The sequence below is a fragment of the Schistocerca cancellata genome, chromosome 3 (genome assembly GCF_023864275.1).
Source record: "Schistocerca cancellata isolate TAMUIC-IGC-003103 chromosome 3, iqSchCanc2.1, whole genome shotgun sequence".
In the NCBI taxonomy this organism is placed as follows: Eukaryota; Metazoa; Arthropoda; class Insecta; order Orthoptera; family Acrididae; genus Schistocerca; species Schistocerca cancellata.
In genome coordinates, this window is record NC_064628.1 from 229,275,178 (window position 1) to 229,301,509 (window position 26,332).

The 26,332-nt window shown below is 40.5% G+C and overlaps 1 protein-coding gene across 1 annotated transcript in view; it reads left to right on the plus strand.

Moving 5' to 3' along the window:
* The window catches only part of LOC126176686 (high affinity cationic amino acid transporter 1-like), a 181,902-nt gene extending 172,502 nt beyond the window's left edge, over positions 1-9,400 (plus strand). Inside the window, exon 14 of the mRNA XM_049923848.1 lies at positions 9,208-9,400. Coding sequence (XP_049779805.1) covers positions 9,208-9,323 — 116 coding nt within the window. The 3' untranslated portion in view covers positions 9,324-9,400. The remainder of the gene's footprint in view (positions 1-9,207) is intronic.
* Positions 9,401-26,332: the final 16,932 nt, after the last annotated feature.

A 26,332-nucleotide genomic window follows, 5' to 3' on the forward strand; every position in this document is an offset into this window, starting at 1 on the left:
TCGGTTAGCAGAATATGGAATCGGTGGGTTCAGGAGGGTAATATGGAACACTGTGCTGGATCCCAACGGTCTCTTATCACTAGCAGTCGAGATGACAGGCATCTTATCCACATGGCTGTAACGGATCGTGCAGCCACGTCTTGATTCCTGAGTCAACAGATGGGGACGTTTGCAAGACAACAACCATGTGCACGAACAGTTCGACGACGTTTGCAGCAGCATGGACTATCAGCTCGGAGACCATGGCTGCGGTTACCCTTGATGGTGCAACACAGACAGGAGCACCTGCAATGGTGTACTCAATGACGAAACTTGCACGAATGGCAAAACGTCATTTTTTCAAATGAATCCAGGTTCTGTTTACAACATCATGATGGTTGCATCCATGTTTGGCAACATCACAGTGAACGCACATTGGAAGCGTGTATATGTATACTGGCGTATCACCCAGCGTGATGGTATGGGGTGCCATTGGTTACATGTCTCAGTCACCTCTTGTTTGCATTGACGGCACTTTGAACAGTGGACGTTACATTTTGGCTGTTTTACTACCCATGACTCTACCCTTCATTCGATCCCTGCAAAACCCTACATTTCAGCAGGATAATGCACGACCACATTTTGCAGGTCCTCTATGGGCCTTTCTGGATACAGAAAATGTTCAACTGCTGCCCTGGCCAGCACATTCTCCAGATCTCTCACCAACTGAAAACACCTGGTCAATTGTGGCCGAGCAACTGGCTCATCACAATACGCCAGTCGCTACTCTTGATGAACTGTGGTATCGTGTTGAAGTTGGATGGGCAGCTGTACCTGTACACACCATCCACACTCTGTTTGACTCAATACCCAGGCATATCAAGGCCGTTATTACGGCTTGAGTTGGTTGGTCTGGGTACTGATTTCTCAGGATCTATGCACCCAAATTACGTGAAAATGTAATCACATGTCAGTTCTAGTAGAATATCTTTGTCCAATAAATACCCATTTATCATCTGAATTTCTTCTTGGTGTAGCAATTTTAATGGCCAGTAGTGTAATTCATTTATTCTGCTTTGATCATTATTGTAGATAATGAAGAGACTTAAATGTCTCAGGGAAACATTTAATTATAAAATCTATAAGATCACCTATGGTACAGGAGTTTTCCATTACATCCAATGCTGGGGTGCTATTCCAATGTTGGAGAGCCCTGGCAGTAGTGACAATGTAAGGGAAAATAAGCAGAAGATAATGAATTGAAGTTTTTGTTGGGGAGGGCACTCAACTTAGGTAGTTTGTGCAGCAATGTTGACCATTGTGCTGTGGTGGTGTAATGGTTAGCATTTCTGCGTAGCATGCAGAAAGACTTGGGTTTGAGTCCTGGCTCCAGTACAAATTTTAATTCATTTCTTCTGCTTTGACTTAAAATGTCTCTGGGAAACATTTAATTATATGACTGAAAGAAAGATTGAAAGAATGATGGAGAGAGAGAGAGAGAGAGAGAGAGAGAGAGAGAGAGAGAGAGAGAGAGACCCTGAATCCCACTGAGTTTTGTCTCTCTCTTAATTTTATTCACACTTGGCTTGTCAAGTATCTGTTGTGCATCAGTCACTACTACCAGTGGAAAACTATTCTTTGTAACTTATAACCCCCTTTGCCACAAATCCCACAACCTATCTATAATGCAGTGTGACTTACCATCCCCTGTTCCAAATTATCCTAATACACACTTCTGAGTGCACACAGTCCCACAACCTATCTATAATGCAGTGTGACTTACCATCCCCTGTTCCAAATTATCCTAACACACACTTCTGAGTGCACACAGTAGTTAGACAATAAGTGCTCATCACCCAAATGTGACCTCCTGCGACTCCCCTTCCACCACCAACAGGTAAACATGCCAAGAGTTTGATAACTCCAATCTTGCCTCTCTGTCATTTCCAAAATCCCTCCACAGCAACAGCAGATCTGCTTCAATATCTTTCATTTAAAGCCTTAATCCTTGAGTGGGCATGCCTGGCAAACCACAAATAAAATTGTTTTGCACCATTCCATTTTTGTTTCACAATTGTGAGCCCATACCTATACCCTCATTATTGCTTCAGCTAACACAGTAATAAATTGGGTTGTCATTTATCCAAGTGAGCAACAGTAATAAAAAATAAACAGTGAGCTAGGAGAGAAAAAATTATGATCCATGCAAGAAAATAACTCAGATTACAAGTTAGCACCACAATCCCACAATGATACTATGAGATAATTAGTAATCAAATAAGTGGCTGGCTGGGATCTGATGCAGCTGTGCTGTTTAATGGTTTGAGAGGGTCATTACAGTGGGGTAACATGTCTGTCAGAATGGAATGAAATAATGAAAGTTTATTTCATTATTGTTTAATTAAACAGTACTTCAGCTCATATTATGTCAGTTTGTTGTATTGTTATTTAATTGAACTAAGATTAAACCATGATTTTACTCATTTGGTAACATAAAGACAGCCATTCTCCACATGTACGATGTGCGCCATGTGTCTGCTCATGTTATGAAACACAGTGAGCCTGCTCAAGGGTTAAAACCATTCTCAAACAAATAATTGTTCCTGTGGAAAATTCTCTGTACTGTGAAGAAATAAGTGAGTTCAACATCCTATAGATAATGAGAGACCTTTATAAATGGAACACAAGTTTCAATAGGACAAGGATGGGGAATAAAAACTTCTGTATTCTTTTATGAGGAACCATCCCAGCATGTGTCTTAATCAGTGTGGGAAAACAGCAGAAATTTACATCTTGATGGTCCTATGGGAATTTGAACCCTGCTCTTCCCAAATACGTGTCATGTGATAACCATTGTGCCAATTAACTACATTCATTACTGTGATGGTACACAATGGGGATTATCTGACAGAGTATTTGAAAAATGATAGATTACTGTACTTGCAAATCTTACCATAGTAGTTGTCTAACAAAGATCCTGCTTTATCGGCATACATGTAAACTGTTAAATGACTTCCAACACCTTATACCTGAATCCATCACTTCCTCCTCCCACCCCCACATCATTCACCACATGTTTATAGTTTAAATGCTTCCTAAAACTAATAAGTTCAACTCCCTTGTATTGTTTATTGATCCTGGGAACCCTGCATTCATCAAAAGAAGATTTCTCTTCTCAGCACTAGCCATCTCCTTACAGATGGCTTTATAAGACCCTCTGTCTACGTCAGAAACCACCAACACCACTCATCTCTGATTGTAGCCACACTTTCCTCAATCAAAAGGCATTACCCTGCATCAGGTTATGATGGATGCTAAGCATACAATGAGAGAGAGTTTTTATCAGAGTATGCTAACAACCTTGCCGAGTCCATAATGACGGGGCCATGTGGTTCACAACAAATCTCTTATGTCATATCTCTCCATAATGCTGTAATACTTCCTGTTTCACTGTACACCATCATTGCACAATACCAGCCAGCACTTGAACATTCCAGCAATATTCTTTTCCCGGATTTAACTACCTTTCATCATGGTCTAAAATAAAGAGCCCCTCCCAAAGATTTTTCCTATGCAACCAAAAGTAATGTTTTGCCACTCACCAATATTCTGGGTCATCCATTCACCACTCACACTTCCAACATCAAACCCCCTTTGATCAAACTCTTGTGAGTGCTACAAATGTGGATTTCTTTCATATGCCCAATAAAAAATTAAACATAAGCAGAGGAAAGGGAGATGTAAAAAGGTAAGGTAAGCACTCACTGTTATTGATGATCAACATTTCCCCATGAACTAATTGAACTATCTGTATAACCAAAGACCATTGGCTCTTTGAGCAGGCATGTAATTTGAAGATAAAGAAAATCAGAACACTAGCACTATAATTTTCTAGTAATGTCTGCACTTTTGCTGTTGGTGTATAGTATATGTTTGGTGAAATTTATGAAGTAAGGCCACAAAGAGGTGACTTGGACCCTGCTTTGTAGTGTAGACTCTCCAAGTACAATGAAGGGTCTTAGATAATGACAGAAGTCTCAGTAGCATTGAATGGAACACTAAGTGCCCCTTTAATGTTGTGACAACAGTTCTAGACACAAGAAACAGTTGTTGTAGACCAGTAGAGCAAAAGATTAACACTCCACAACAGGCCTGTCACCTCACCTTAACTGCATAAAAAAACAGTCCAGTGATACACACAACATAATTGTCTGTCTGACTCACACCTATCCCAGAAAGTCACATCAGGAAAGTGAGTAAAAAAATTTTCAAACTGACAGACAGTTATTAACAACCTACTTACAGGATAAAATGTTGAAATTTTGTTCAAATCTTACAAATGGAGAACAACTAAGACTATAGGTCAAAGATAACATAAGTCACTCTCTCAATAAATATTACAAAGCAAAGTAATAGCAAAGAGCAAAGACGGACCTTGGAACTATTAGCAGAAAATTGCATTTACAGTTAGATCTTTGCAGAATACCTATCACCAAATCCTAGGAAGTTCTGGTGAAGTGTAAAGTCAATGACTAAGTCCAGACCTACAATCCAGTCTCTTGCAGATCATTATGATCCTGAATATGAGGCCATCACAGAGAAAGATGACAAGAAAATTCATATTGAAAAATTTTCATGCATGAAGATACTATCATATCAGTGGTTGACCACTGCACACAGACAACATCAAGAGGTATTGTAATGATAAAGACTACTGAAAACAAACAATGCACTATGTTCAGATAGAATTTCAGTTGGATTTTGCATTGAATGAACTGTGTAGTTAGCCATTTATATAGCTCTTATTTATTTAAACTGTTTCTGTGGTAAATAGCCAAACATCACTGGAGCAGAGTGTAGGTCACTCATGTTCACAAAGATGGTAACATAATGGATTTACATGATCACAGATCAACATCCATCTTTTGCATGATCCTAGAACATTCTTTAATCTCAAGCATTACATTGTTTCTGAAGGAAAAGAAACTTCTCTTCAAGACAAAAAATAGTATGCTTTATTCACATGTTTTATCCTGCAAATAGTAGACAGAGACGGAGTCATTCAGCACTTCCAAATTGTCAACTGAGAACCATCATATGGAGTATCTTCACAGATCAGTAATTTGTGCAGTGAATTTTTGATTATTTAAAGGAAAAATATATCTAATATACTAGGTGACAATTTTACTATGGAAATGAAAGCAACAAGAGATGTGTCTTAAGCAAGCATGATAAAACCACTAATTTTCTAATTAGAAGAAATGAGAGCTCCAGTTGTGCCAGTCTGCAACTTAGCATGTTATCTTTATGATAAGTAGCAATCTATCTTTTCCTATATTGTTGATATTCGTACTTGGAGTGTTCATTGTTTGACATATTGTGCGCAAACAGGGAGCAGTTTCACTACTGTTTGATTACGTTGTTATGGTACATTCCTGGATATAGTAACTACCATACTACAGCTATCAGTAGCCATTCAAAGGGATCTAAAGTGGGATGATGACATAAAACAAATAGGAAAAGTATATGATAGGCGGATATTCATTGAGAGAATCTGAAGGAAATTAGATTCATTTGTGAAAGAAGCAGCTTACAACCAATTCTTGACTGTTGTTAATTTGACTGGAACCCTTACCAAGTTGGATTAATAGAAGAGATAGAGAAGACTCAATGAAAATTGGCATGTTTTGTCATGAGATCATTTTCTTGATGCAAGAACATTACAGAGGTGCTCAACAAACTTCAGTGGCAGACACTACAAAGAGAAGCTTTGTGCATCACAGTGAGGTTTCCTGTTGAAATTTTGTTGCATACATACCAAGCAGAGATGAGCACATATACTTCCTCACATACACATCTCATAAAATGGTGATGACAAGAAAATTAGAGAAACAGGAGAACATAAAGAGGATTATCGACAGTCATTCTTCCCACATATCTTTTATGAATGGAATAAGGAAAGGTGAAAAATGTAGTGACACCACAAGTAGCGTCTGACACACACCATAAGTGGGCTTGTGGAGAATACATGTGGATGTAGACATTATTTGGAATCTTTTCTTTTCAGTAATATATTTAGGATAATCTAGTATATCATAAATAATATGACTGATCTTTGCTTTGGTTTGTAACCCTTCTAATCCTTACCATTAATCATGTTCTCTTTTCTTGTTTATGTGTAACTTTGGACATAGCTACTAGGATTGGATGTATTGCTCATTCTTAATCCACTAACCCATCATAGGTGGTGAAATTCAGGAAAGTAGCTAAATCATATAAAAGGTCTCCAGCGACCAGTGTATAGCAGTCTGTGTGAGAGTGGGGGAAGTGGGTTTTTTGCGGGAAGAGACCAAACAGCGAGGTCATCGGTCTCATCAGATTAGGAAAGAAGGAAGTCGGCCGTGCGCTTCCAGAGGAACCATCCCGGCATTTTCCTGGAGCGATTTTAGGGAAATCACAGAAAACCTAAATCAGGATGGCCGGACATGGGATTGAACCATCGTCCTCCCGAATGCGAGTCCAGTGTGCTAACCACTGCTCCACCTCGCTCGGTCTGTGTGAGAGTAATAACCAATCACTTAGTGATCAGATCTAATGAATTCCCACCACTGAGTGGCCAGTCAGCTGCAGTTTGTGCTGCTTATTACAAAAGATGATTTCAAGAGCTGCATTCTGAATCATGATGTGTGAGAGTTGCTCTGCACTACCAATCCTTCCAAAGTTCATGAGTGGTAAATGTTTTTCTAATACATCTAACAATGGAAAATCCAAGATGGAATAATGACAGTAGTATGAAAATGATAGATTGGCACTTACCATATAACAGAGATGCTGAATTGCAGCTATGCACAACAAAAAAACCTGTCAAATAAGTAAGCTTTTGGCCAAAAAGACCTTCATCACAATTAGACAACATACACACTCACACAAATGTAACTCACCTACACATGACTACATTCTCTGGACCCTGAGGCCTCAGCAGCCAGAGGCTACAATATTGGTAGGGTTGTGACTTGCCCCATGGGCAAGCCCGATGAACAGTCAATCAGAATCATTCTCCAGGCTAAACTAAAACTCGCATGTGAACATGCTAGTGCCTCACTGTTCCTGGTCCATTCATAGCAGGCAAGACACCAGGTTTGTTTTAACTGATTACCTGCCTAAGTGTTCAGGTACACTACGGTCACAGGTTTGAATCCTGCCTCGGGCATGGATGTGTGTGATGTCCTTAGGTTAGTTAGGTTTAATTAGTTCTAAGTTCTAGGCGACTGATGACCTCAGAAGTTAAGTCGCATAGTGCTCAGAGCCATTTTTTTTGTTCAGGTACAGATTATTAGCTCTATTTTTAGTTACAAGTTTAAGCATTGCTTTATTACCATCACAAAGAATCTCTACAATCAATTGTTTAAATAACAGTAATAAAATATAAAGATAGAATGGAGATGTAAACAGCAAGAGAAAGTTTATCTGCCTGTGTGTGCTCAATCAACTTTTTCTAACAGTAAAACACAAGGTGTTGAAAAAAAAAGTATCGAATACTTTGATAGGTGGTAGTACTCATAGAAACAAGAAAAATAAGTCCAAGATAAACAAGTGTGTATAGGAAGGGCTGCATGATGCTTGGTTGCAGATATTAGCACAGTTATTGCATTGGCGCTCCATCAAATGTGTCGGCAGAGTATGATGATGTCTTACTCACAGTACTCTGCAGTCAGTTGTTTAGTTCAAGTTGTGTTGTAGGCTACATTAGTTTGTCATGTTTGTGTGCCTTATTGTATTGTATTGTACTGTCAACCCTGAGTACATATCATGGTGTTTTACCATATTCCAAATTCGGATTCACTTACATGTTTATGGTTATTATGCTATTTGTACATAAAAATGGTGCAGTATATTTATATTTTCTCTCTTCCACCACTTGTTAGCAATGGAAGTCTACTACTCAACAAGTGAAGTGGCGGATATGATGTTCTGCTATGGTTGAGCAAATGAATGTAGCCTGCAAACCTGTGCCCTCTACGCTGAAAAATATCAACAGCACAGAGTGCCCTCTGATAAGCTGTTCAGCAGACTTTTCAAGCATGTGAGGGACACAGGTAGCCTTGCACCTTGGAAAACGGGCAGCAGAAGGCCCTGCACTATCAACGTGGCTGACATGGAGGAGTGTGTGCTACGTTCAGTGGAAGAAACCTGTGGGACCAGTGTGCGATGATTAACAGCAGCAGAAGGCGTGTTTCACTCTCTTATCTGTGGGGGTACTTCATTAACAATTGCTGTACCCATATCATCTACAGCACATTCAGGCCCTAAGGTCACAGGATTATCATGGCAGATGGCAGTTCTGTAAATGGCTGTTGCAGAAATGTGCCGCAGATCTGCTGTTCACATCCAAAATTTTATTTACCGATGGGACAGGGTTCACAAGAGATGGTGTTGTGAATATCCACAACCAGCATGTATGGATAGATGTAAACCCCAAGTAATTCAGAAAAAGAGGGCACCAACACCAATTCTCAATCATATTTGACGACAGATTAATAGGGCCATATGTGCTACCACAAAGGTTAACTGTGGTGCATTATCTGGAGTTTCTCATTGATGTACTGCCTATCTTGCTGGAGGCTGTGCCATTGCAGCAATGAATACAAAAATGTGATTCATGCATGATGGTGCACAATGTGCGTGAACATCTGATGCAGACATTTCAGGACTGCTGGATTGGTCAGGGGGGAAGGGGCACACCTTGACCTGCTTATTCCGCAGACCTCAATCCCATAGACTTCTAGTTAAAGAGACACTTGAAGGAATTGGTCTATGCCACGCCAATCAATGATGTGCAAACATTACAGGGTCATGTCTTCAATGTGTGCCAGCAGGTATAATAACAACTGGGTATAGTTCAAAGGGTGCATCATTTCATACACTGAATGGTAGAGGACTACATTTTCATGAATGGATGCCACATTGAACACCTCCTGTAAACATGTTTATCACAGAAAGTTTGCATTTCCAGACCCATGTTTATTGGACTTATCTTGAAAGTATGCATTTCCTGACACATGTTTACTGCACTTATTTTTTATGTTTCAGTGAGTACTCCTACCTTGCAAAGTATATGACACTTTTTATAACACACTGTACCTCAAGCAAATTAATTAATCTCTAGTTGAATACTTTGTGCAGCAACTGTTAATGTTAGTTATTGATAGTGATTTTGTAATTTTCTAGGGCTCTTGATTTACTTCACGATTGGTTTCTGTATCAGTGATCCAGAGGATGACAGCACAAATGATCTTACTGCACAAGGGGTGGATAATTTGGCATATGTGCAGAATGTCGAATGAGCTCTGTCACTGCTGCAATGATGTGACATATTCCCAGTAACTGGAAAATAACTGTTCAATATTGATAAAAAGTCTTTGTAGTTGTGTGTTTCTGTGTATTTGTTTTTATATTAATTTGCATATTTAATGATTCATGAATATATTTATTAAATTACTTTTTATATGAACATGACTTTGAGATACAGTAGTGTGTTCATAATTATCTCCTTCATCATTAAGTAAAAGATGTACATGTACAATCATCCATCATTAATGATAAACTCTGAACACTAGAGAAATCTCACCATTACCAAATTGTAATACTGACACTCATTGTACTTGTGACACTAAGAAATGTGGATATCAATAAGGTAACAAGGCAATTCAGCACAGATCAACAAGATCATGAAAAATTGTTGTTGTACAGGATTGTCTGTGCAAGGGTTGCATTACCAAAAATAACGCTTCTCAGTTCAGCAGTCAGGCATGTTAAAAATTGATAATCTGGGAATATAATTTTTACTATTTGATAATGAGCTGCAGGTATTATTGACCAATCAACTATAAAAACTGGTGAAAGGAAGAAGCAGTTAATTCTATTGGTAAAGAGCATACAAAAAATAATTTAGGTAGGCTTGAATAGTTAAAAAAAAAGACATTCCACAAAGCTGTGGGAAAATGGAAAATGTTAGGCCTACAATTCACAGGACATCAAAATGCAAAAGTCCACAAACAAAACCAAAAGATAGCAATTATGCATTATGACACTGTTCCACTATGTACTACGCTCTATTCCTTCCCATGCAACTCAAGTAGAGAGATACCAGTTACATTGTGAATAGTACTCACATTTTCTTCCTACAAGGTACATTATAACGCAAGTCTGGTAGTGTTTCAGAACTAATGAGAGATCAGGGTATCATAAATGATACAGAGAGATTAAATTATGCATGATCACAGTAATGGCTGTGAGGTCACAAGCATCATTACAGGTGTCATGATGCAGGCTCCGGAAAAAACACCTTTCAGAATTTGACATGTTAAAAGGTTTTTAGCGGCATACACATCATCAGCAGATTTGTTTGTCACAGACGGGAAACCAATTCACACGCTGCCACCAGGAGCACTGTGATTATTCTCCCTTTGGTGTAGTGTGTGAGTTAACGAGCATTTTGCTCTCATTTAAATATATGGCCGAAAGAGTCAGCCTTCAGGAATTGTGAAACAAACCCTGTTGTCCAGGACCGTGTGCCACAAAGAGTGCAGATTCACCATGAGGTGGGGAAACCGTCTGTTGTGCTGAATGAGGCCTAAGCACTGTACTGTGTGAGTCAGACAGACGAGAACCTATGTCATAGGGAAACCCAGTAGAAGCTGTTTCTGGCCAAGGAGACATAGCAGTGTTAAATATGGCGGACCTAAGATCGGTCATAAAGGGAAACATTTATAAAAACTATTTGATTTATTAGTAATTCAGGGAATGAAGCCACAGTAATTTTAATCTACCATCCTTCATAAATTTTTATGGTGATCCCAGTAAAACTTGAATATTGATCATATCTATAATAGTTTACGATTTACTGTTTAAGTGAAATTAACAAGTTTTGTAACAAAAACCTGAATGCTAAAATCTGAACATTTTGGTTGATCTTAACGATCATCATCATTAAAATGACAAAAGTTTTAAATATTGACTCTGTAACTTTAATTGTCTAAAAGATATAGTAAATTTAAATTATCACTATTTTCAGTTAAGCATCAGATCATCATTTCCTTCATTTGAATGATGACAGCATGCCACCTTATTGAATCATTAGGTAACAGAATATTTGTTTTAAAGTTTAGTGCATAATAGTTACTTTTGTTCTTTATTTATTTATTTATTTATTTATTTATCAGAAAGCACAATGGTGCAAGGCTACTGGCTGTGACATTCAAAGTCAAGAGGGAAATTGTACTGGTTTTATGTAAAGGAATTTAACGTTTTAAGACCCCCTTTGTTCATTGTTTATATTGTCCTAAGAAAGGCATTTGACATAGTCAGCAAGGAGGGACTGTATACTTTACTAGTTAAGATAAGGTGTCTTCCAAAACTCTTGAAGATGATCATGGCTTTTCACGATGATAATGGAGGTTACTGTGATATTTGGAGGAAGCACATCAAATCCTTTTCTTGTGCAGAGATCAGTTCATCAACACTATGTACTGGCCCTTTTGTTGGTTACATTCTTCTCATTACTTCTTGAAAGTGCTTTCGGCGAAGCAATCCTGGAAATCAGTCTACATACCACAGCTGATGGGAAACTTTACATCATTTCATTACTCAGATCCAACTGCTATCATGAGGACTTATTTGTAAGTAACCTTTTATTCACTGAAACTTTTATTCACTATGCAGCATTCACAACATATACCCGAAACAACTTTCAGAGGATTGTGTACAAATTTGCTTCTTCATGCCTGTCATCATGAAAAAGGCACAAGGATCAATAGCTATACCTGCCATATAATTAGATGGCTTGTTGTTGAATGCAGTTGACGAATTCTGCTATCTTGGTTCACTAGTGTCAGAAGACCCTCCTCTAGACAACAAAGCAAATGGAATAATTGACAAAGTGGTGAACACTTTTGGGAAGCTCATCTATCAAGCATGCATGCTAAGCACCCTCTTGTATGGTGCTGAGATCTGGATTCATATGCCAAACAAGAACATAAGCTGAACGTCTCTCATCTGCTGTGCTTAAGAAACATTCTAGGCATAACATGTTCAAGGGACTGTGTGACAAATGAGATGGCCCTGAATGCTGGGAATCTACTGAGTATCACCGCTTCTCTCAAGGAATGTCGCCTGAGTAAGCTAGGACACTTGCATTGTCTGGACCACTCATCCCCCATGCATGTGGCTTAGTGATACAGCCCATGCCAATAGACCACCTGGAAGATGCACTTTGTCCTTTAAAAATTGCGTCAAGTGTGATACGAACACATTTAATATTGACTGTTATGAATGGGAGGAGCTTGCCGAAGAACGTAACAGATGGAGGAAACTCATCAAGAATGGCATCAAGTTCCACAAAGGCACCTGGTTCAACACCTTATCTGTGAAACGAGTGTGTAGACAAGCATCTCTGCAAACCATTCTTTTGGTGTGATATACACTTGCCCCTCCTGTTGGTGCCACGTAGGTCCTCGTGTTGCTCTCCCAACTCACCAGAGACATTGCCTGGGTGATGCTACTTGAATCTTCAGTTAGGAGGTATAGGCCAATGATTGAATTATGCTTTACATATTGCAACTATACAGTGTGAAGAAAAAAATACCGCACTTGGTGGTTGACACACAATTTCACATTTAGCAAAACCTAGTCCTGTCAATAGGTTTAATAGAAATGCGATTTAAAAAATGAGGCTCTGGCTATGCTGTAACTGTATGCAGCATGGCCAATAACAGGTAGCATATCTTTGCGCTGCACTGGAGCTGTCCCATTATTTCAGTGAGACTAGGCAATGCCTTGAATAATGGATATGTGGCCTTACCAATGTTGGAGTCATGTTCATGCCAAACTTGTTTTTTCAGTAAAAGCATCAAATTGTATCCAATTAACACTTGCACAATATGGCATCTTGTGTATTTCTTTCCATTACTGTTATATTTATTTACACATTAAGACACAACATGAACTTCTTACAGAGGTAACAGACTGCTTAATTTCATCCAAATAAAGCCAGTGGAGAATAATAGTGGATACAGTGACATCTGTATCCAGAGAGGTACAAGAAACAAAATAGGTAGGCTACACTAGATTGCACATTATGCTATGCACAATAATTCCTAATTCCATTCTGTACATTTGATGTCCACGCTTATCTTCAAAGAGCAGGTACATACATGTATGAGAAATGTGTACTTCAGAGAAGATGTTCGAAGTAACCACCTGCAATTAGAAACTCTTCTTCACTCTCTGGATCATACTTTGCTTATGCAACACACCTGCATCCATTGTTGATGTGCGGCATGCAAGCGAGCTATTAGGTCTTGTACATCCATGGATTCAGTAATATAATCATGATCCTTTAAATGTCCTCACAAATAAAAATCTAATGAATTCAGGACCAGGGAATGTGGAGGCCAGAGCACTGGACCTCCATGACCAATTCATTTCCCTGGAGACACTTCATTTAAACAGTTGAGCAGATTTATTCCAAAGTGTGTCAGTGCACCATCATGCTGAAACCATAAATATCACCAAACATCAAATGGAATGTTTTTTAGTGTGTCAGCAAAGTATTGCAAAGAAACATACTATACAAGGGCACATTCGGCTTGTCCAGCAATACGTAAGGGCCCAAAATCACTCCTCCCACAATTCCAGCCCACAAGTTTATGCTAAAGTGTGCCTGAAAAACACATTCATAGGTGACAGTTGTGTTGTGTTCTGACCAATAACGACTGTCGGGGAGGTTGAAAATACTTTCATGAGTGAAGCAAGATTCATAAGCCCATATAATGTTCATGATCTTCCACTTGGAGCAACTCAAAACTGTACTCATCGAATATGGTGTTGTGTTAACGTGTAATGATATAAATGGAGTTCATCATCGTGCAAGACCTCACCAATCAATCTCTGAAACATTTGGAACTCCCTTACAATATCAGGGGTACTTTGCTGAGGAGATTGGTGAACGGTTTCAAGAATCATGTCTTCTGTTTGTGGAGTACGTGTAGTCCTTGTACAACCTCTTTCCATTATTTGTGGATTATGACTACTGGTTTCCTGAAGGCATTGCTCCAGGTGGTGAAAAACATTATTATTAAGATGGCACCTATGAGAGTACCATGCAGCATAAGCTTGAGCAGCAGCAATTTGTTTATCAGATGCACCCAGCACCAAAAGCACATATTCATCATTTGTGTGCTCATTGGGAAGTTGCCCTAAATGAACTTGACAGGACCAGTTATGGTTGTGCAGTAGTCAGTCAGCCACATGCGTGTAGTTTAATGAATCCCACTCTCATGTGATGAGCTATTGTCATGTGATGAAATGATGTCTTGCTTATAAACGATGAGAACTAGGGAACAGAAACCTAAAAAACAAAAAAGGAACCTGACGATTCGAACAATAGGCCGGTATTACACTATCAAATTTCTTTGTCAAAGATTTGATCAAAGATGTGATCAAATATTCCCTCAAATATATTTGACAAAGATCTTTGACGTAGCACTAGAAGGGGTACTACACTGTCATCATATTTTTCATCAAAGTTCAAGATGGCTGACAACAACAACTTGTTATTAACCGCAGCAGTTGCATGTACCACAATTGCACTGTGTGCACATGCGGAAGAGAAGCGGGGGAAAAAAAGGAAACATACCTGGGTGAAGCCATGGGTTTTATGACAACATGATAAAAGCATTCAACAAAACGTGTTAAGTGAGCTTATAGTGGAGGACGTCAAGTCGTACACCAATTACTTAAGAATGGATGAGCATACATTTCTGTATGTGCTCAATGAAGTGTATCCTCATATCACAAAGCACAATATTCACTTAAGAACTGCTACATCTGCAGAAGACAGGATCACTATAACACTCAGATTCCTTGATACAGGAGAGGGTTAGGTTAGGTCTCCAATCTTCGTAATCTATTTTTGTATTCGGCATGCCTCACGTTGTAAAGCACCTCATCAGCTTCATACATCTCTATTAATTTTGTAGTTACCAGCACACACCAATTGTATTTACCGGCAATGTTAATAAAAACACTACAGACGACAGAATGCAGCGATGCTAGCACTCTATGTGGTAACATGTCACATTGCAGTGAACAGAAGACAAGTGACTTCTTTGATCAAATCTACAGCGAGGCCCTAGATTTGATCAAATATTGGACGACATTTGACAAAGTTATGTATTACACCATCAAATATCTGTGACAAAGATATTGGACAAAGATGTTTGACAAAGAAATTTGATAGTGTAATACTGGCCATAGCTCCATGGTGGATTTGGGTATGATGTCCCAGCAGTCTACTTAGTGGGCTCAACTGCTGATACAGTAGTGCGAGGTGATACCGTTCCTCTGTATATTCTAATGCACTGCACAATGTGACAGTGTTGCAAGCTCCTCATTTTCATGTATGTGTTTTCAAAATGCACCCAATTTTATTTTTCTACATAAACTTTTGCCTCTAATATGGATGAGGAATAGGATGACGATCTCCAAGTGGGGCACTTTTTCTTCACGTTGTATTTAGCAAGTTAGACTGTGCCAAGGTCTACACAGATATTCCTGTGTCTGATAAGGACACGTGAAGGGGGCTATAATTACACCATTTGGCCTCTCTGAGAGTCTTTTCATGAGATCTGTTTTACAATATGCTGAACAGACTTGACAGATTTATAGACTCGATGCTACAATGTTTGTCATTTTGCAATGTATAGCTTGATGACATCTTGTCTTTTCAGCCACAGTAGAGCAACACCAACAAAACTTGGTCAAAAAGTCTTTAAACACCTGAACCAATACAATGTTGTATTACATGCTAGCAACCTGAGATGATATTTTAGGGCATCTGATATCACCAGCAGGGTCATTACCACTCCCTGGAAAGGCAGAAGCAATTTTGAGGATTTCATGGTCAGAAATTGCAAAAGAACTGCGCCGCTTTCTAGGCATACTGAATTTTTACCCGTGTCATCTACCGAATTCAGCTGAGCTTCAAAAACCATTTACTGCAGGATTGTCTGGTATTAATAGCAAGTAGAAAACACCAATCAAATGGATGGATGATATAAGCTCTGCTTTTATGGCAGCTAAACAAAGCATAATGAAAGAGGTACTCATTGCACACCCCCACATTAGAAGCACCTCCTGTACTGGTAGTGGATGCAAGCCAAACCACAATCGATGCAGCACTGCAAAAGAATACAGGTATCACATGGCAACCACTTGCACTTTATTTGCACAAGCTGTCTCTGTTACAACAACAATAGAATGTGTACGATCATGAACTTCTGCTGTGTATGAAGCTATTAAATACTTCTGCAAACAGGCAAGAGAATTTACAATGGTCACTGACTACAAACCACTCATCTATGCCTGCTGACAGAATAATGATACATGCTCACCACAACAGTACAATTAGATGGCACAGACACAGACCATTTGTCTGTGCCTTTTAACATAATCATGACAAATGCTCACCACAACAGTACACTAAGTGGGAATTTATTGCTCAATTTAGCACTAATGTACACTACATATCAGGATTTTATAACGTAGTAGCCAACTGCCTATCCCGCAAAAACAGTATAATGAATGCAATAGATTTTCCTCAACTCACTAAAGCACAAGAGTCAGATCAGGATCTTCAGTATCCTCTGAAAGATGCATCCCACAACTTTCAGCTGAAACTGATCAATATTCCCGAAAGAAATGTAAAGCTTTATTACAAAGCCTTGAATGGGAGATCTGACTTGTGCCTATCTTCCTCATTATAGAAACACACTTTGAGAGCCTTCACAACTTATGCCACCCTGCTGTCAGATCTACAGTTACTAATGGTTTCATATGGCCCAGCATGCAGGAGGGCTGTCGAGTGCGGACTCGTGTCTGTATGTTCAATGTCAGCACAGTAAGGTATCTCGCAATGTACATGTGCCTGTGGGAAATTTCCATGACACAATGACAAGAGTTGAACATGTCCATATCAGTGAAGCAGTACTACTCCCTTCATCAAATTCTCAATGGTACCTGTTAACAGCAATCGACTGCTTTACCCACTGACCTGAAGTGACACCAGTCAACAGTATTTCAGTGGAAACACTAGTCTCTGCCTTCGTTTCACACTGGATCTGATGCTTTGATTGTCTGCTGTGTATCACAACAGACCACAGCCAACAATTTTAAGTCTGAGCTGTTTGTCCAGCTGAGCAAATTCTGTGGTTCTGTGCATATCAAGATCACAAGCTATCACCCGTTAAATAATGGCATGTTAGAACTCTGTCACCATTTCTTAAAAGCTGCACTCGGGTATCATAATTTACATTGGACAACAGCTTTACCATTGATCTTGCTTGGTTTGTGAAACACTTACAAACCTAACCTGGACTCTTTGTCAGCTGAATTCATTTATTGTGAACCGCTGAGGCTCTTTGGCGAGTTTACTGATCCAAGTGCAGCCAAGGTGGATGAAACATTTCAAGCAGATTTCATTTCTCACCTGAGGAATTGTTCAACTCAAATCCAGCCTCATTGAACATCAAAGCATCACATACCTACATGAACTGTGATTTACAGTCATGCACACATTATGATGTGCACAGATAAAGTGAAACAGGCACTGACACCTTCCTGCATGGCCTTCATCATGTCAGTGCCAGAGGTGAAAGAACAAGAGAAATTTTGTTTAACTCTCGAGCTGGCGTGCCGTTTTTCATCACACGAGTGGGCACGCGGCACACTTTGTACACATGAAAAGAATAGGTTTCCTTATGTTACCAAGGTAAGTATGATGAAAATCGCAGTTTAATCTTAGTTTATTAGACAAGGAGAAAATAAACTTACATAATATGGGGTAAACTACTGTTTTATTAAACAATAATGAAATAAATATTCACTATAACTTTCTTTTGACAAGGAGAGGTGTTAAAGAGACAGTAAAGATGCATTCAAAGCATTAAGCAGTGCAGTTGCATCAGATCTCGGTCAAATGCTTATTCAATCACTAATTATCTCGTAGGCAACTGCGTCAATGTAGGATTATGATGCTAGTTCGTAACTGGGGTCATTTTTTTGAACTGATCATAATTTTTTTTTTTTTTTTGCCTATCTTACTTTGTATTTTATATTACTGCTGCTCACTTGGATGCACAACAACACAATTTATCACTGTGTTATCTGAAGCAATAATATAAGTTGGCAATTATGAAACAAAAATGGAACCACACAAAATCACTTTATTTTTGGTTGGCGCATTTTATACACAGGCATGCCCGCTAGAGGGTTAATGGTAAACACAGTACTGTCTCAATGAACAGCGTTAAGCCAGTCTTCGTGTTACCTGAATTGCTACAAATGCATGCACAACATAACCAGCTGCAGCCTGTACCTCAACTACAGCAATCTCCACTGGAAGCATAAAATGAACCATAACACTAAAAATGTTTTGGACAACTTGCACGCTTTCTGGCGTGATTCGTGGATGATGCTCTGCTTTCCCTGAGGGGGCTGGTGTAGTAGCATACATTGTCATACATTGTCAACAAGTCATAAGCTGATTTGAGACCTGAGTTTCTCCTGGCATATACAACTTTCAAAACTTCCAGGAATCTAGCAGTCTGGTCCCTTCAATCCCACAAACCAACCAACTTCTGGGAATTCAGCCAGGTAACACTTGTAGCGACAGCCGATATTTTGACAGGAGAACACCCCACCATTTTCAAGGCAAACTGCAATGGACAGGTGATGTACATGCAAATTGCTTTTACGTTGCCTGTCTGTTGCAGTTTGCCTTGAAAATGGTGGAGTGTTCTCCCATTGAAATATCGGCAGTCGCTAAAAGTGTTACCTGGCTGAATTCCCAGAAGTTATTCATAAGCTGATTTGTTTGTCACAGCTGCCAAACAAGTTCAAGCACTGGCCATCAGGAGTGCTGTAATTATTCTCTCTCTGGTGCTGTGTACACTCTGTGACTGTTGATGTAGAACTTCAGTTAGTCATAGTTCAAACTTCGACGATCCAGTTTACTTCTGTAGCAATTGCATGTGCCCTCGATTCAATTCATGTTCAGAGTACAGCTAGACACAACTATTTAGTGAGTTTGTATAAGCTTTTCTGTGGTTTGACACAGAATAATATTCTGTTCATATGAAGGCAATTCTAATGAAAACCATAAAATTTTCATAAAATTTTGAAAAGTTGTGTGATGAAGTTGTAGGTGGCATTATTGATCCTTGAGGTTCAGAAGTGACCAACGGGTGGCATAGTGATGCTGTGATGCAGCAGAATGTAACAGCATCCACAAGAAGATGGCTGCACTACTGTCAACATGCACCATGATTGAGAAGTGAACTGCGATGCATTATTTGTGAAGGGACGTGTCAGGCCTATTGAAATTCATCGCAGAATACAGCAGAGTGCAGTGATTCGTGTTTGTCATTGCAGCAAGTGTATGAGTGGTGTAGGAAGTTTAAAAGTGATGTAATTTCTGTGAGGATGCCTCAAGACCAGTGGAGGCTCACCCATAGTGATGGACAAGAACACTGCGATAGTGATGGAGCATGTAAAGGAGAACAGACACGTAATTCTGAATGAAATAGCCACAAGTTTGAAGATTAGTATTGGTTCAGTGCAGAATATAGTTCACCATGTATTGCACTTGAATAAGATGTATGCAAGATGGGTGCCATGTCAGTTGCCTGCTGAACTGAATGACCATCACATTGATATCTGTGAAAAATTTTTGCACCAATTTCAGGTCGAAAGTGAAGCATTTCTCGGAAAAACTGTTACAGACACTGAGACTTGGGTCCACTATCACCAAATAGTAACGTAAAAGTTAAAAAGAAATGGCACCATAGCTCATCACTGAAACCAGAAAAATTCCACACTCAACCATCTGCTGGAAGATTCATGCTCATTCTCTTCTGCTTTAAGCATTACATGGATAGGGGAGTGATGGTAGCCAGTACTTCTTATTCAGACATGCTCAAAAATCAACTTTGCCCTCCAATCAGGAGTAAACTGTGAGGATTCTAACTTCACGAGTTATGCTACAGCATGACAATGCCTGACCACATACAGCTCACAAGACAGTTAACACTATTCAGGAAATTAAATTTGAATGTTTGGTACATCTTCCTTATTCACCAGACCTCGCTCCTAGTGACTCACCTGTTCAGTGCACTCAAAGAAGCAATGGATGGCAGGCATCTCAGAAGTGTCGAACAGGTGAAAACTGCAGTGCACGACTGGCTACACACACGACGAAATGAATACTTTCATTATGGTATCTTTGCACTTCCAAAGTGGCAGAATATATGCATTCACTGTTGTACACCATAATTGATATTTCATGTCTGTGCCTGGCTGAATTTATGAACATTCATAATGTTTGGTTCAGAAAACTATCAGAGTCTTGTGACAGGTTCTTTGTGGTCATACAACATTCTCAACGGAAAAAAGAATCTTCTTTCAGCTTCCATAATTACCATAGCATTTACCATGCTTGCAGTGATAACCAATGTGCCATACTGACTGTTGGACTCTCACTAAATTTTGAGAAAACACAGTTTATTCAATTCTGTACAGTAAATGTTATAATAACATTGATAAATATAGACTATGAACGGATGTCTGTTGCTAAGGCAGAATACTCAATATTTCTGTGTGTTAGACAGAGAGGAGTTTAATAAGTGAATTACCTGTAAGCGTACAGCTGACGCCAGTATTTATAATTGTTTGACGTCAGAGTTCACTTCCGATGCCTGCTCAAAAACCACTCTGCAGCCCAGGTAATCGAAGACAATACAAGCGAAGTAGAGGGAAAAAGTATGTATGGCCCCCACTCTCCATTGTTGCCAAATTTAATCAAGATGACAATGATAACGTAAACCAAGATGGCAGCCTGTAGACTCAGCAACAGCGCATTACATAATCCAAGATGAAGACCGGGATATCAGCTGATGACGTCAGTACTGTTATCCAAGAAGGCGTGTTTTGGCGGAAAAGTGCCATGCTCCCCTGGCGGGATGTTCAAATTCCATCAGTACAATGCACATACCATGGCTACATCCACTAACCTAAGAAAATGATTGGTAGGAAGGGCATTTGGGCTACCTCCACTAACCCAAGTCACCCGGCCATAACCTCTTTCTAGGAATTGTCGGGACAAGGACTCAGCCTGGACATATGTCTTTATTTAAAGAATTTGAGGCAGCACCTCCATCCAATGTGTTCGCTGTGAGGTCCAAGAGTCCCACTGACTTAGTACACAGTACTGCCACCAGAAGCGCCATAGCCCCTCTTGTGATGAAATCCAAGATGGCGATCTGCAGGGCGAAAAAGACGGGAAAAGGAGTCAGCCTGTTCTGGGTTGCTGGAAAGAGGAAGGAGTGTACTTTATTTATTTTAGGCTCGGATTTGACATACACTCCTGGAAATGGAAAAAAGAACACATCGACACCGGTGTGTCAGACCCACCATACTTGCTCCAGACACTGCGAGAGGGCTGTACAAGCAATGATCACACGCACGGCACAGCGGACACACCAGGAACCGCGGTGTTGGCCGTCGAATGGCGCTAGCTGCGCAGCATTTGTGCACCGCGGCCGTCAGTGTCAGCCAGTTTGCCGTGGCATACGGAGCTCCATCGCAGTCTTTAACACTGGTAGCATGCCGCGACAGCGTGGACGTGAACCGTATGTGCAGTTGACGGACTTTGAGCGAGGGCGTATAGTGGGCATGCGGGAGGCCGGGTGGACGTACTGCCGAATTGCTCAACACGTGGGGCGTGAGGTCTCCACAGTACATCGATGTTGTCGCCAGTGGTCGGCGGAAGCTGCACGTGCCCGTCGACCTGGGACCGGACCGCAGCGACGCACGGATGCACGCCAAGACCGTAGGATCCTACGCAGTGCCGTAGGGGACCGCACCGCCACTTCCCAGCAAATTAGGGACACTGTTGCTCCTGGAGTATCGGCGAGGACCATTCGCAACCGTCTCCATGAAGCTGGGCTACGGTCCCACACACCGTTAGGCCATCTTCCCCTCACGCCCCAACATCGTGCAGCCCGCCTCCAGTGGTGTCACGACAGGCGTGAATGGAGGGACGAATGGAGACGTGTTGTCTTCAGCGATGAGAGTCGCTTCTGCCTTGGTGCCAATGATGGTCGTATGCGTGTTTGGCGCCGTGCAGGTGAGCGCCACAATCAGGACTGCATACGACCGAGGCACACAGGGACAACACCCGGCATCATGGTGTGGGGAGCGATCTCCTACACTGGCCGTACACCACTGGTGAGCGTCGAGGGGACACTGAATAGTGCATGGTACATCCAAACCGTCATCGAACCCATCGTTCTACCATTCCTAGACCGGCAAGGGAACTTGCTGTTCCAACAGGACAATGCACGTCCGCATGTATCCCGTGCCACCCAACGTGCTCTAGAAGGTGTAAGTCAACTACCCTGGCCAGCAAGATCTCCGGATCTGTTCCCCATTGAGCATGTTTGGGACTGGATGAAGCGTCGTCTCACGCGGTCTGCACGTCCAGCACGAACGCTGGTCCAACTGAGGTGCCAGGTGGAAATGGCATGGCAAGCCGTTCCACAGGACTACATCCAGCATCTCTACGATCGTCTCCATGGGAGAATAGCAGCCTGCATTGCTGCGAAAGGTGGATATACACTGTACTAGTGCCGACATTGTGCATGCTCTGTTGCCTGTGTCTATGTGCCTGTGGTTCTGTCAGTGTGATCATGTGATGTATCTGACCCCAGGAATGTGTCAATAAAGTTTCCCCTTCCTGGGACAATGAATTCACGGTGTTCTTATTTCAATTTCTAGGAGTGTAGTATATTTATTGCACTGATGCAGAACACTCGCTCTGATGTGCTTGGGGTCACAATATAAAGTCTACAGACCTGCAAATTACTCGTAAATAATGCAAGACACTGATGTGCAGACACGCAAACAACTCGTAAATTACCGAAATAACGCAGCACACAGCATTCAGTGCTGTAAACCACTCATAAATAACAGAATAATGCAGTGCACTGACGTGCAGACACGTATACAACTCCTAAATTATCAAAATAATGCGTGTAAAACGCTCTGCAGACACGCTCACCATTCGTAGACTGTCTAAATAATGCATAGCGCAGCCTACAGATCTACTCGCAAAATAATGCAACACACAAGCAAACAACTCGTAAAAAAAGGGCTCCAATGTGTGCACGCACCACCCACTGCCCCTGTCCACTGGACCACACAGGATGCTACCACACATGCTCCCAGAATTCGAGATGCACCAGCAGCCCCTGTGAAGTGATGACATGGCCATCAGCTTCCAAGCCACCCACAGGTGCTTATTCAGGTTGGGTTAGATTAGATTAGATAGTTTTTCGTTCCATAGATCTGTGCTCAGGAGATCCTCGTGGATGTGGAACATGTCAGTCTTTCTTTTTTTTTTTATTATAAAAAGCTGAAATAACAGTACTAATAGTATGAATATATATACAATACATCATTTGTTTCTATTTAAAAATTCGTCAATGGAGTAGAAGGAGTTGGCCACTAGTAAGTCTTTCAGGCTCCTTTTAAACTGATCTTTATTTGTAACTAAATTTTTTATGTTTGCTGGCAAATTATTGAAGATGAGTGTTCCTGAGTAGTGGACCCCTTTTTGAATTAAAGTAAGTGCTTTTAAGTCCTTGTGCAGATCATTTTTGTTCCTGGTATTGTATGTATGAACTGAGCTGTTTGTTGGGAAAAGATATATATTATTTAGGACAAATTTCATTAAGGAGTAAATAGACTGAGAGGCAGTAGTTAGTATACCCAGTTCTTTGAAGAGGTTTCTACACGACATCCGTGAATGTACTCCACAAATAATACGTATTACACGCTTTTGGACTCTGAAAACTTTTGTTTGACTTGAAGAGTTACCCCAAAATATTATACCATATGACATTATGGAATGAAAGTAGGCAAAGTATGCAAGCTTTTTCATTTTTATGTGGCCTATGTCTGCTAACACTCTAATTGCAATACAGAATAATGATGATAGAATTTTGGGGTGACAGACGTGAATGGGGCCTGAGGAATGTGGATCTGTAGTAAATGTTTGTAGTTTTGAGAAGTACCACAATGCAGTAGCAAAATCCACGTCCTTCCCCCCGTTCCCGTACTGTCTTTTATACTACCTAGTGTTGCAGGAGCAGGCTTCATTTCTGTCGAATGGTCAAAACACAGTACTGTCCAGTAACTCAGCTTTGCCTGTTTCTACACAGATTGCAGAAGGTGGTAGATATAGTTTTCTACAACTTCTACTCAGTTCCGACTTACATTGGAATGATCACATGTGCAAAGCTGCAGGAACGGTAGCGCAGAGTCGAGGGGTAGTTGCAAGATGCATAGGGGCTACCTAAAACCTTGTTGGAATTTTATTGTAGCAGATAGGTTCGAGAAAGTTGGCTCGTTTCGAGATATGAGAGTGCCAGAAATATGATTCACTAGTGGCTGTAAGCATTAAAGGACTCCTCCATAGGATCCAAAGCAGGTACGTGGTTGAATGGAAAGACTTGATTCCTAATCATAGACATCATTTCTACAGAAAGCGTAGCACTAGAGACCTGAAAAGCTAGTGTACTTTGCTTACGACCTCAGTCAACACATAATCTACTACTGTTTGTGATCCTTCTCAATCAATCGTCGCCTATAACTTAGTGGATATATTGCAGAACCTTTGACATGGCATCGAGACAGAACACACTACAAAGACTGGACAAATATCTAGTGGCGGCGGCATGAGGGAGTTGCGAATACTGGTTTCACACCACGCTCCTTAGCCGAATCACTTTCTAAATTCGTTAATTTTATTACGAGGGTGCTCCGGCGGTGACGTGTAACCACACTCCTGGTCTGATAATATACTCCCACAATCACCATCTATATTCAGTGTCACGATATTTGTCTGGAGAAACAACATCATTTGTAGGTAATGCTATACATGGATTTATAAAGCCGGTATAGCTTTTAACATGGATACTTGTGTACACCTGTAGAACCAAGACCACTTTTGATGGTAATATGGTTGTATTTTTTTTTTTAACATATAGCGGTTTGTAAGACGATTATGCCTTTCTTTCTAAGACATGGTGGTAGCACTCTCAAGAAAAACTTACAAGACATATCCACCCATCGTTGATTTTTGGCCAGTGTTATTTTGTATCGCCAGCAATCAGTTATTGACGAAGTATTATACTTAGTAGAAGGGGGTGCATGATAGGTTCGCCTTGAGCATCAGGCTTACAAAGTGTGTGTTTGTGTTTCGACATGTGCAAAGGAAATGACTATGTCCAGTCATAAGGAAGGTATGGATTTGACATGGAGTGCCGTGATAGCAAAGGGAAGAATACATTGAGTCATAAGAATGGTACCGATTTTCCAGAGCCACTGCTATCAGCAGGATGTATTTCCGATAGTTCGCTCATTGTCAAATGTCATTCAACTGAGACCACAATCTTAACATACAACTATAAGTACACGGATAAAATATATATGAGGTTGGGTTTTCTCCTAGAACGATTCTGTCTATGTGTACTTGGCGTGCAGCACCATTAGCGGTAGGAGTCGTCCAAATGGAGAAGCCTGTTGGAGTGTAGGAATGTAGCTGACATAACCGTGTTGTTCTCTAGATGGGCGAATAACGAACTAATACTTAGCATGTGTTGGATAGCTTTCGTGATCGAGTGGAAATCTGACAAGATTCAATATGGACATGTGTTTGCACTGGACCGTTTTTCCCTCCCATGTAAATTGTTTGGTTGACTGCTTCTGCACATTTCACGCTTTCATTTAGCATCTAGCAAATGAAAGATGGGTGGAAGACGCATTTGCTGGTTATCTAGACATAAGAAACACCTTAGCTGACTTTGTAAATAATAGGTATTCACAAGTGGAAATATCAGTTTCCTCTATTTTTTTCGAGTTCTCACATAAAGGTCTTCGCAGACGAGACAAGTTCCTAGTTACTCAGTGGTTTACAGCACGCCCCACCCCTCTAAAGTTTCAGGTTTCTAGAGAAATAATTGCCAGTCTATTTCTTCAGAGCTGTGCTGCGTGATCGATTGGTAGGATACTGCTGTGCGCTTGATATCGAGATGTATCGCGTAAATTATATAATTTTATGGCAAACGATGTGGAAATATAATGTGTTCTTGTAATCCCAGAGTCTGAAGATGTGCATAGAAAAGCAAGGAAGCAAGTACGTCATGTCCAAAAACGGTAAAGCATTTATGCCGAAGGG